We start from the raw sequence: 13836 nt of genomic DNA on the forward strand, positions 1-13836 counted from the left end.
AAAAAATAAAAAATTGCATGTGAAAATTTTTATTTGTGAATGATGCATCATGTGACACTGAAGACTGGGGTAATGGCTGCTGAAAATTCAGCTTTGCATCACAGGAATAAATTACATTTCAAAATATATTTAACTATAAAATGGTTATTTTAATTGTAATAATATTTTACTGATTTTACCATATTTTTGATCTAATAAATGAAGCGTTGTTGAGCATAAGAGACTTCTTTAAAAATAAATAAATAAATAGTTATTCCTAACTTTTGACCAGTACTGTACTGTACATCTATGCAACTAATAAATAGCAAAATATTTTTTTGTGGAGGTCAAAGTGATGCATGATGTCTGAAGTTCTCATGCGTATCAGTGAAAGGGTCTTCATCGCTTACATGAGAAGTTCTTGGATTGGACTCGGACAGACCTCTTCAGACGGTTTCTTTTACAATGTATGGCAGTCTGAGTGCAATGAAGATGCAAAACCCCGTTTCAATATTAGATCTGTTAGTAGATAAGCAACAATTTGGAGCCAAAACCCATTGCTAAGCTGAAAGCTAGGCCCGTTTCATCACAGAAGGCCGGCGGGCTCGCCTCGTACCCGCATCGCTTTATGCACCAAATCCAACTTCCTTTGTATGTACGTGCAAACCTTATCTACATATTGACTCGGTTTAAATCTACACTCTTGCAGTGATAATTGCACAAGTTTGCAGGAGGAAGTGCTGAAATCTTCCTGTACCTGAGGCGGGAGGTTGGGTGGAAAACACCTAGAGCGCTGTCAGATATCCAAACAGCTTCATAACACACACACACACACACACACACACACACACACACATACACACACACTGATGAAGAACTAATACACAAGTATACACATACACTCATACAAAAAAATAAAAGTTTAGACAGATTGAACTGCAATAAAACACAAAGAGCAGGAATAAAACATGATTGTGTGCCCAGAGGGAAAAGTAATGAATCAGGTCGGATACACAGAGTAACACGAGCCAGCGTAGCTGCTTGTGCCCAGACCACCCATAAGAGACATGTCAATCATGTAGGTGTGTTCATACACAATCAATGCTATGTAATCATGAGCATATGCATATGATGGCATAGACCTTTTTTTTAGGGATGCATGATATTGTTACCAAATTGTTTGTTTATGCACTTGATATTTAATGGTGAATGCTTGTTTCGGTCAATTCCAGATTCAAGACTTTGCTGTATTACAGCGCTTTAACTTAAAGGCACAGTATACAATAAATGAATACAACGAATTATTCCTTTAAGAGCACTATGCATAGAAACAAGAAGTGCCATGTTAGCGTGCATTTATTGTGCATTTAGTTTAAAGTATGTTCTTGCACACAGAAAAGAGTTTGGAGCATATTTGAAAATGTTTTTTTTTTACAGTCTTGACTGTGACTTACCACTGAAATGTATACTTTAATTATACTTTAGCCAAAACATTGTCTTTGTCTTTCTTTGCTTTTGTGAATACTTTCCTATCAAAGTTGAAATCCACAGAAAACAATAAATCATTCATAAAAATGTTTGTTTGAGCATCACAATCACATCAACACACACTCAACCAATAACACGAGTTTAGGGGCGGGGCTATCTGTCAGACTGACCAATAGCACATAGGGGGAGTGGTCTGAAAACCTGTTTGATAACAGATAGTATTCTGTTACTTGTAGCAATGAAATGAAACGCTACAGCTTTAAAAAACACTTGTAACATAAGACTAATGTTTTTAATTTGTCTACTGTACATTTATGCATTTAGAGGACAAAGTGAATGACAAAAGAGGGAACATCTACACAAAAGAGTATATATTTATAATATTGGCCATTTATCAGCCCTTACATAACAAATATTCATCTTATTGTCAGTTTCAGACAGAATTTAATTAAATAAACAAGTGCATCCCTAGTATTTACATGCATTCACACGCAGTCCCTCCGTCACAGCGATCTGAACGTGTAATGAACAGCCTCAAACTGCAGTGAGGAAAATATCAGATCTCCTTCAGAGCGAGATCACAGAGAGTATCACTCAACTGTGTTCATTACGGCTCGGAATACATAATTTATGGATTGTTAAAAAATACATGTCTGGATTCATCAGACAGCAATATGACAGATGTAGAAAGCAGAACTTGAGCGCGAGCGACTGTGATTCGGTCTGGTGCGGAAAATAAGAGCGCTTGAATGCTGGATTGATGGGGTAGCACGCTTTATAATTACCATCTGCAGGTAATTTTGAGTCAAAATCACGTATTGTTTAGCCAAAAAAACGGCAGCGAGGAAAAGGAAAACATTGAGAAGTTAATTAGGCTCGCTAAATAAAATCCCTCAGCAGGCCGAGAGGAAAACGAGCTCTTAGCAGGCGGATACGAGGAAAGGCAGGAGTCCCTGCGCACGGATTACTGACTCCTGCATTATGCATTCAATGATCGATTCGAAATCTTAATTACCCGTATCACAAACACACACCGGCTCTAATGAACTGTGTGGCCCGTCAAACAGCTGGCTGAATATATTTATTAAGATCATGGTTAAATTGAATTATTTGGACAATTAGCCACAGATGTCTCCGATGTCTCAGAGGACACGGGAAGATGCAGGCGTGAGGTTAACCACCCTAACCACAGTTTGCATTTTTAACAAAACCTTTTGTGACAAATCTGATATGAAATGAACATTTGCTGGTAATGTCCTCACCCTCAGGCCATCCTAGATATAGATGAGTTTGTTTCTTTGTTAGATTTGGAGAAATGCAGCATTGTGTCACCTGCTCTGCAGTGAATGGGTGCCGTCGGAATGAGAGTCCAAACAGCTGATAAAGACATCACAGTAATCCACACCACTCCAGAACATCATCTTATGAAGCCAAATGCTGCATTTTTGTAAGAAACAAATACATCATTACAGCATTTTAACCTTAAACTGTCGCTTCTGGACAAAATACAGTCCATGATCCATAATAACACTTCTTCCAGTGAAAAAGTTGCCTGGCCTGAATCATGATTAAAATATGCACAGATCAAGTTTGCAAGCTAAAACAGTCCAAAACAGTTCTGAATGAATATGTGGGTGGATTTTGATGTGAGAGACAACAGAAGATGGACTTTTTCACTGGAGGAAGCGTTATTATGGATTACAGACTCGTATTTTAGACTGAAGCCATGGTTTAAAGTTAAAAACGTCTTAATGATGGATTTATTTCTTACAAGCATGCAGCTTTTGTCTTCTCCAGATGTTAACTGATGGACTAGAGCGGTGTGGATTACTTGTGATGTTTTTATCAGCTGTTTGGACTCTCATTCTGACGGCACCCATTCACTGCAGAGCATCCATTAGTAAGTGAAGTAATGCAAAATTTCTCTAAATCTGATGAAGAAACAAACTCATTATGAACAAATGTTCAGAATTGTTTTTTTATGTTTCGATGAACTATTCATTTAATCGGGATCTTTATCTGAACTGCATGCAAACTCGCCAACTATTTACGCAGCACTACTGGGATTCTTTCCATTAGAAAACATTGCAAACTTTTAAAATTGATCAAATGGAGGAAGCAATGAACAGCGGGAGAGCGAGAGAGATGGAGAGAGAGAGAGAGAGAGAGGAGGAATTAAGCTGAGCCAAAAAAGTGTGACTTGGATTTAATATTTTATAATTGCCAAGGGACATTCCAAGATCAATGAATTCTTTTTGCCCGAGACGCACATCAGAAAGAGATGTACTTCAGTCTTTTTAGGGAACATTGGTCTATTTTAATTCAGGCGCCTGATGCATGTGAAATATTCCTCCCTGGCCTCCTCCGAGTCCCTCGGGCAGAGCTGCGGGCACACATTACCACTTTTAATGGGCCGCCCTCAGAAGAGGCGAAATAAGCCAATAACCCGTCCATGCTAATGGATTGGCTTGTTTATTCACTCCAGCACCTTCTCTTCGGCTAATTTTAGCCGCGCCATGTTTTTCCACCCAAACATGCACGCAAAACAAAATACGTCTGTGAAAAACACGTTGCATCAAAACACGATCTACACGCCATATGCTCGTCAGGAGCGGGAACGCTGGAGGAGATAACTGGAGATTTGTTGTTTCAGACGCTACTTTTGGAGGCAAGCTGGACACGTCGAGTGTGTTTTATTAAAAACACAGCAATGGATTTGTGGTGATATCCGCACGGATCACTGGCACTGCGTTAAACAGGAAAAGAAGCGTATGAATGGACATTTGTACTAGAAGAATAGAAACCCGGCTCATGTGTGGCGGAGAGCACAGATCAAACGCTGTGCAATTAACCCCTTATTAATGCACTAAACGACTGACCTAATTACACCGTGCCAGGATTTCACAGGGAAACTCAAACGAACTGCTTGGATCGGGGCGATTCCCGCATACATGCATGAGTCGTGGATATATTATGATTGCCTTCAAATGTCTATTTGAGCTGTATTACAGCCGATGAGGTCATGCAACATGAGTGATTGTCAAAAATGTTTTGGAAGAATCCCAAAGCAGAATTTATGAAGGTCTTTTTCAATAACTCTAAAAAATGTATTACAATTTCCACAAAAACAGGAACCAGCACAACTGTTTTCTATGGATGCTTGTTTCTGCCATGGGATAAAAAATAAAAATAAAAATATGTACATAAACTGACAGTCATCACTGATGAGCTACTACTAAATATTGTAGAAACTTAATTTTCTGTAAAGTTGCTTTGCAACGATTTGTATCGTAAAAAGTGCAATACAAATAAACTTGAATTGAATTTAATTGAAATTGCAACCTTTTATCTCACAATTCAAACTTTGTTTCCTCACAATTCTAAGTTTATATCTCATAATTCAAACTTTTGTATTGGAATTCAAAATTGTGAGTTTAAAAAGTCGCAATAATTACTGTGAGATGTAAACTAGGAATAATTACTTTTTTTCATGCAATTCTCAAATTATATCCCACAATTCAGACTTTATTTCTTGTGATTCTGGTTTTATATCTTGCAGTACTGAAATTAGTAAGTGAGCAAGATACAAACTCAGCACTCAGACTTTTTTTCTTGCAATTCTGAGAAAAAAGTCAGACGTCAGAGTTTATATTTCACACAATTCTGAGTTTAAAAAAAATCTGAATCTAATGTTATATTCTGTGCTAGAACATTTTTCAACATTGATGATAATCAGAAATGTTTCTTGAGCAGCAAATCAGCATATCAGAATGATTTCTGAAGGAGTAAGGATGCTGAAAATTCAGCTTTGCATCTATTTTTGCTGATGAGGTCATGCAACGCGAGCGACTGTCAGAAGACATTGTGTCACATCATCCTAACATTCCATGATTCCCAGAAATGTTTCCAAAGCGGAACTGCTGAATGTCTTTTTCAGTCACTCTTTTCCAGACTGCTCGTAGATGCCAGACAGGTGCTGAGGTTGGCCTGCCATCTCCACGCACAAATTCAATTACAACTCCTCCTGAAGCGCCTCCATCTGCAAACAATATGGTGCTCCTCTTTTTAATCAAGCCTTCCCCGAACGCAGCGACCGAACGCCCGTCAAATTAAAAGTCACTTTCAGAATCGTTACGTCCACGCTGAGTTCCAGCCAAAAATAATTGTGATGATTTGCTGGAGAAAGGTGTAAAGATGAATTTAATTCCCCAGCAGCACTTTCAAAATACTGTTTAGGGATTTTGCTACATGTGTTTTTAGAGTCTACGTGGCTTTATAGATCAGAATTGTGAGTCGAATCAGTACGTGAAGACGCAGTTTGCCGTGTTTATGTGGGCAGTTGTGTTTTGTTTCCATCTCAGATTTCCTCTTCCACTGGCAGCCTTTAATGAAAGATCATTCCAGCATTTTCACTTGCTCGTGTCCTCAGGCATCAACCTTTCCACCAGCAGAACGGAGCTGACACAAATAATAAAATCAAAAAGAAACAACATTCTTTAATAGATAGCAACACAACAGTGTTTTGCAGTAATGTCACAATGTAGCAGAGCTCAACGAGACCGCGGCTAATTTCACAGACGCGAGAGAGCGCAGACTCTAAATACATTTCTGAAGGATGATGGAAAGTAGATCCCGGGGTGAATTACAGCCGACTGGATTCAGATTCCAGTCATATTCGCTTTAAAAGACTCTCTAGTGCGCCGTACAAACAACCGGCGTTAAACACAAACGACTGAATCTGATCAAAACATGTCTGGGTCAAATCTCACCACAAAATAAGACATTTAAACAATTTTAGATGCGTTATGGCATTTTTCTCAATTCATTTAAATGCTATTCCCCTCTACAATCTCATTACTGTTGCGCATATGGATGAGTTCGTTCTGTTAGTAATTCTCATTACTGTCAATGCTGATTCAATATATTCTGATATATTGTAATATATTATATTACTGTACAAAAATGCATTTAAATGTTTTAATGAGATTTGTATTCAAATAATATTCATTATAAACTAAATTAATGATTATAAAAAGGCAATAAACCAATACTATAAATATTATAATTATGTATAAATATTTCATATATATTGTAATTTGAATGACAGTGATTTTTAATAATAAAACTGTTATGAAAAAAACATCACAATGAAAAAACAAGTCATTTATAAAGGAATGCCAAATTGTAAAAATAATAATAATAATAATAATAATAAATGATTCATTAATATACACTCCTATTTGGGATCACTATAAAATCTTTCTTTATATTTATTTAAAATGTTACAAAAAATTATATTTCAAATAAATGTTGTTCTTTTGATTTTTTGTTTTTTGATTTGTTAAAGAATCCTAAAAAAAAAAAAAAAAAAAAAAAAAATGTATCACGATTTCCACAAAAATATTCACAGCAAAACTGTTTTTAACTTTGATAATAATTAAAAATGTTTTTTGAGCAGCAAATCATATTAGAATGATTTCTGAAGATCATGTGACACTGAAGACTGGAGAAATGATGCTGAAAATACAGCTGATCACAGGAATAAATTACATTTTACTATATACTCACACAGAAAACATTTATTTATAATGTAATAATATTTTGCATTTTTACTGTGTTTTTGATCAAATCAATGCAGCCTTGATGAGCAGAAGAGACTTCATTCAAAAACATAAAAAATCTTACTGACCCCAGAGAGTAGAGTATTTGGCTCATGCCTTTAGGTTTTATAAACTTTATTTTATATTATTATATTGACTTTTTTTTACTTTATGTATGACATTATATTGGACAAAAATCTGTGTAGTGCATGATATTTTTGGCCTGTTTCCCTGGTTAAAAAAAATGAATATGTAAAGAAATACACGTTAATTCATTCACTGTACAAGAGTACATCAGCATACAGACTACCCAACTGATCTAAAAGACATAAAACTCTTAAGTAAAGAAAAATATAAATAATGTTTCCTTGATTTTGCGGTGAAATGTGTCCTGGACATGTTCCTGGCAGGTTTCGCTTGCACCCAACTTGCATTAATGCTAATCTCCGGTTCATAGCGGGATAGATGATGTATTCCCAGACAAGCGTGGGACGGCCAGAGAGAATGTTTCAGCAGGATATCCCATCATCCCTCACCAGCAGCTTCTAGTTTTGGCTCTGGTTGCTGTAGCGTCTCCATGGCAAAACTGCAGTCAAATTCTTTCTTCAGAAACTTAATTATATCTAGATTAACAAGGGAGGTAATTAATTTCTTTAAGATGAGTATCTGAACCTCCCCTCAGGCTCAACTTTGTTGTCAAAATTGTATATTTAACCATTTTTCAGCAGAAAGTTTCACTGGCAGCAACATGGAGAATTCCAGTTTTGCATAAATATGGAAATATTCATCTGTAGACTTGAATATTAGTACAGATTTGTGCTTATGCATATATATATATGTATGTTTTGCCTGACATTTATATTTTTATTTACACTTTTAAAAATAAAGGTTCCAAAAGTTTTTTTTTTTTTTTTTTACAGCAATGCCATCTAGAATAACTTTTTTTGGGGGGGGGGGGGGGGGGGGGGGGGTTTCTCTAGGAAAAACTTTTTTTAGTGAAAAGTTCTTAAAAGAACCGTTTTTTTTCTTAGAGTAAAGAACATATTAATAATCTAAAGAACTTTTATCCACAATATAGAAAATTTTGTGGAATGGAAAGATTCCATTGATGTTCAGGTTCTTTTCGTGGAGCCGAAGATGCCAATTAATTCATGATATGAAGCTCTTCTTCATCACACTGTACCACAAAGACTCAACAAGAGAGAAACTTCATCTCTTGAGGTCTCTCGACCTTCCTGTTGCATGGCTTACATTTTGGCACAATGCAAGATGCAAATATCTTATTAAACATGATGCATTTGACCCATCCAAACTGGCGATCCAGATACAGAGTGCTATTGTCCGGACTTTCCCGTAGGCCAGTTCCCGCACCACTCTACAGGACCACAGGGAAAACTGCGGCACTAAACTGCTTTTTCCTACGTGATGTATGGCGCTTTCATCTTCTCTCTTCCTCGCCAATCCCTCTTGGGCTGCACGGAAAACCACTAAGGGTGTTTTCTACAGATGTGAGGTGTTTTAAACAGAGCTGAACCTTCAAACCAGTGCAGTCCAGAAACGGAAACTAGACTAAATCCACCGCTTTGTGAACAAGAATGGAAATATGTATACAAAACAGTTTTTTCTTTCAGCTAACCGGAATAGATGACTCGTGGCGGAGAGTTTGGGAAGTTTGAACACGTGACAGAAACGTCAGTGAATAAATCAGCGCTGATGGTTTTCATTTGGTACCATTATTCCTGAATGTTGTTTATTTGATGCTGACTGCTGGTTTACGGCTGATGGATTCGCATGGAGGGGGTAGGTGTGGTGCAGCTTGCAAGAACAAACTCATGCACTAAAAACGAATCAAGAAAAACCCATCAGAATGAAATGAGTCATGTAAGGAAGTTCTCTGTGACCTGGTCTGACAGGCGTGCGTGTCGGCGCAGGTCATTGTGTGTGGAAAGCCAACGCACAGACGTTATTTAATGGAGTCTCAGATCACTGACCCGCATGAACCCTCAAACGTGCCGACGCACTCTGTGTATGTTTCCATCGAATTCTTGCGGCGACTGAAATCACCGTCAAGTTAAAGAATCGCATGCATTATCTGTCGTCGCTGTGCGTGAAATGGTAATTGTACTGTTGTTTGCAAAAGCCTCACAAACATTTGCAGACTGATGCAAACAAACGTCAAACGTGAATCATGAGGTGGGATCAGATGTGACATCTTTCAATATGAATTTGCCTGGTTTTAATTTAAACTGAACTTGTGCCTTTGTTCAGTTCTCTAAAAACAAGACGGTGATATGTTTTGATATGTTTTTGTATGGTTTTGATTTGTTTTGATTTTGTGTGTTTTTTCAGTTCTCGTATTTGTATATTTGATATATATATTCACATATTTTAAGTGAGCTCCAATATATGATTGTACATTTTACAATTTTTACAGTGATATACAGTATGTATATAGTATATTGTAGATGTTTGAGTCATGTAAACAAACAAACAAACAAATAAATAAATCATCTTGAAATATACATACATATCTGATGCCCAATTTAGATCTGTAAACGCTTCAGACATTTATATAAATAAATACATAAATAATCAAAACTTTATTTATTGCCCTGATATTCTGACTCCAATTGCAGACAAATCAGTGATGGCAATAAATTGCGATAAAAAAATTAATTTAAGAAATTATGCTGCAAATTCTCTGAAAATATTCCAAATAGTACTAGAGTTAATAACTGACCTTAAGATTTAATGGGTTGTTAAAAATGCTGGTGACCAAATTATTTATTATTATTATTATTATTATTATTATTATTTTATATTGGGGCTTAGTTGTTCTATGTCACATCTTCCTGCAGAAATATTATATTTTTTAATGCATAATTTTATTTGAAACCTGTCTAAATTGAATTAAAACAAAACTATGACAACAATATATATTTAAATCTACAATGAAAAAATATCAACTATATCAAAAATATATAAATAATAATAAAAAAAAAAGTTAATGGCAACTTAAGTTATTTCCTAAAACCATATGTTTTATTTAATTTAAAATGAGACAAAACTGTTAAAAAGAACAAAAGGACATTTGAGACAAAAAAAATGTTGCATATTGCATATTGAATAAACGCAGGGGTCAAACACAGACTCTTGTGACCGTGTCCCTCCACCAGCTTTCAGAAGAGCTATGAAACCAAACGGCTCGAGAAGCAGACGTCAAAGCACACACACACACACAGAGAGAAAGAGAGACAACACACCCGTGGCCTTCCTGTTTGTCTGGCTGAAAGATCTGCCCGCGTTTACTCAGGCTGGGAAAGATGGGAGGAGAAGAAAAAGACGAGCGCAAGCAGCCGAAGACACAGAAAGGCTGGATGGAAGGAAAGGCTGCTCACTCCAAGTTGGGATTGATTTACTTCATTAACCAAGATTACAAGTTTAACTTACAAACCAGAGGTCAAAAATTCTCATTAACAAGAGGACCGTGGAGAACCGCGGGGCTTGGAGACCATTCTTATTACTGACTACACATTTCAATCTGTCTTTGATGTTCATGTCTGCTTTTCTCTCTTTCTACCATCCAATTTTTGGCAGGGAGGTTGATTTTAATTGTAGCTATAGAACAAGAGCAGTGTTTGCCTGTAAGCCTGCCTGCCACATCTGTAGTGAGAGCATTTTTAGTGATACTGGGTGCAGTCCATCGCCCCCGGGCGCATTTTAATGGTTCCACCCCCCCTTTCATTCCCGGCTCGGATTGTTTTCCACGTGATTCCTGTTAATTTAGCTGGAGGAAAGGGCATCAGTTTTCCTTGTGCTTTTCCCCTCTCTCTCTCTCTCTCTCTCTCTCGCAGTCTTTCCCTACTTCTTCCTTATTTCTAATCTACTACCCTAAAAGAAAAAGGTGACACATTTACATAAAAAGGCGACTCAATCTTCCTGTTTTGGTGACCCATCACTGCAATTTACTACAAGGAATAATTAGTGCTATTTGCAATGTTGAGTATCACTATTACTCATATGCGAATTTGTCATAAATGACCCCACCCAGAATACACTAGAAACACCCTGACAACCACCCAAACACCCAGCAACACCCTAGCTACCACCCTGAAAACCCTAAAACCACCCTAGATACCACCCAAACACCTTGCAACGGCCTAGTGATCACCCATAATACAATAGAAACACCCTAGATACCACCCTGAAAACCCTAGAAACACCCTAGATACCACCCAAACACCTTGCAACGCCCTAGTGACCACTCAGAATACACTAAAAAACACCCTGACAACCACCCAGCAACACCCTAGCTACCACCCTGAAAACCATAGAAACACCCTAGATACCACCCAAACACCTTGCAACGCCCTAGTGACCACCCATAATACAATAGAAACACCCTGGCAACCACCCAAACACCCGGCAATGCCCTAGCAACCACCCAGAATATCCTAATAACACCCTGGCAACCACCCAAACACCCTACCATTCACCCCTGAATACCCTAGAAACATTCTGACGACCACCCAAACACCCTTGCTACCACCCTGAAAACCCTAGAAACACCCTAGCAATCAGCCAAACACCTAGCAAAAACCTAGTGACCGCCCTTGATACCCTAGAAACATTCTGGCAACCACACAAACACCCAGCAACACCCTAGCAACCACCCATAATACCCTAGTAACACCCTGGCAACCACCCAAACACCTGGCAATGCCCGAGCAACCTATTGGAATAAATAAGAATAAAATAGTGACACCCTGACAACCACCCAGCAACACCCTAGCTACCACCCTGAAAACCATAGAAACACCCTAGATACCACCCAAACACCTTGCAACGCCCTAGTGACCACCCATAATCCAATAGAAAAACCCTAGATACCACACAAAAAACACGGGGATGTGCTATAGAAAACACAGAGTATATTAATAACACCCTGGCAACCACCCAAACACCTATCAATCACCCTGAATACCCTAGAAACACCCTGACAACCACCCAAACACCCTTGCTACCACCCTGAAAACCCTAGAAACACCCTAGCAATCAGCCAAACACCTAGCAAAAACCTAGTGACCACCCATAATACCCTAGTAACACCCTGGCTAACCACCCCAAACACCTGGCAATGCCCGAGCAACCACCCAGAATACCATAGTAACACCCTGGAAACCACCCTGAAAGCCCTAGAAACACCCTAGAAACCACCCAAAACACCTATCAGCCAACATCTAGTGACCACCCATGATACCCTAGAAACATTCTGGCAACCACACAAACACCCAGCAACACCATATCAACCACCCAGGATACACTAAAAATACCCTGGCAACAACCCAAACACCTGGCAATGCCCTAGCAACCACCCAGAATACCCTAGTAACACCCTGGCAACCACCAAACACCTACCATTCACCTGAATACCCTAGAAACATTCTCACGACCACACAAATACCCAGCAACACCCTAGAAACCACCCTAGTGATCACCATGATAACTTAGAAAACACCATTGGTATCCATGTAAACACATGCCAGCAATGTCCTACAATACCCTAGTAACACTCTGGGAACCACCCAAAACACCCCCAAGCAAGGCCTTAGCAACCACCCAAAATACCCTAGAAAATGCCCTGGCAACTACCCAAACGCCCTAGCAACCACCTAGAATTCCATAAAATGGCAAGCATTATGGCATTGATATTTGTACTGTAAATGACACTTACATTTTCATGAGAAAATACAAAACTCTAGTTGCAATTTTGGTTTTACTCTCCACTACTGGGTGACACTCAGAAATATTAATATTTACTTAGGGAGAACTCAAGTTGCTTTTGAAATAAAAACGTGCTAAATAAATGTAAATAAATTTTAATACAGTCATTATATGCTGTAATAAATTATAAAACCACATTTTACAAGCATTACGAGCCAGGGTCAAAGCGAAACACATGCCTGCCTGTAATATTGTTGTTGGCTCATTTCCTGCATCTGTGTATTTAATCACACTTACTCACTCACTCACAAACTCATTTACACGTTCTTTTTCTCTTTCTCGCTCCGTTTTCACGTCCCACAACAGTATCTTTGTGCTGAACTTCAAAGCTCTCTGAGAGCGAAAGGACAGAGTATGTTACTGCGGCTCCTGCCTGCGCAATGACCCCAAGCGAGGGCCAGTTAGGGGCCCCTGTCTCCCTCTCTCTAATCTATCCCTCGGAGCGCTGTAAGGCCTCTTTGTTTGCGCTCTCCGGCTCAGGATGGAGACAGACTTTATACTCAACATGGGCTATCAGGTTCAGCCCCACGGCGATATGCTGCCTGCCAGACGAGAGGAGAGGAGGGGTGAAGGAGGAAGAAGAAACACCCAAAAGCCGCCCCGCCACCAGCACTACCTGATTTCAGTCACACACATGCTTTTACGGGGCGTTTCAGGGTAACCCATAGGACAGAAACATCACAAATGAGATCTCTGTAAAGGAGTAGTTCACCCAAAAATGAAGAAATCCTCAGGTCGATCCAAAACCGTACAACTTTCATTCTTCTATGAAACATAAAAAGAGAACTCATGAAGAATATTATTATGATGAGAGGCTACAGACTTCAAAAAGGACAAAACTACCCTTAAAGTATCATCAGACTATCACAAATGGCCCCAGTAATCACACGTGTTCCATAGTTTCACAAGAGTCAACAATGTGCTCAGATTTGTCAAGACACCAAACTCATCATATTCTCCCGTATCAAATACACATAACGGTGTA

The 13836-nt window shown here is 38.5% G+C and overlaps 1 protein-coding gene across 1 annotated transcript in view; it reads right to left on the reverse strand.

Annotated features, from left to right (window-relative positions):
- LOC109072510 (transcription initiation factor TFIID subunit 4-like) overlaps nt 1-13836 on the reverse strand; it is a 94007-nt gene that overhangs the window by 12531 nt on the left and 67640 nt on the right. The window contains 2 exon segments of the mRNA XM_042775845.1: nt 7604-7690; nt 8396-8567. Coding sequence (XP_042631779.1) covers nt 7604-7690; nt 8396-8567 — 259 coding nt within the window.

Source organism: Cyprinus carpio, chromosome A18 (assembly GCF_018340385.1).
Source record: "Cyprinus carpio isolate SPL01 chromosome A18, ASM1834038v1, whole genome shotgun sequence".
Lineage (NCBI taxonomy): Eukaryota > Metazoa > Chordata > Actinopteri > Cypriniformes > Cyprinidae > Cyprinus > Cyprinus carpio.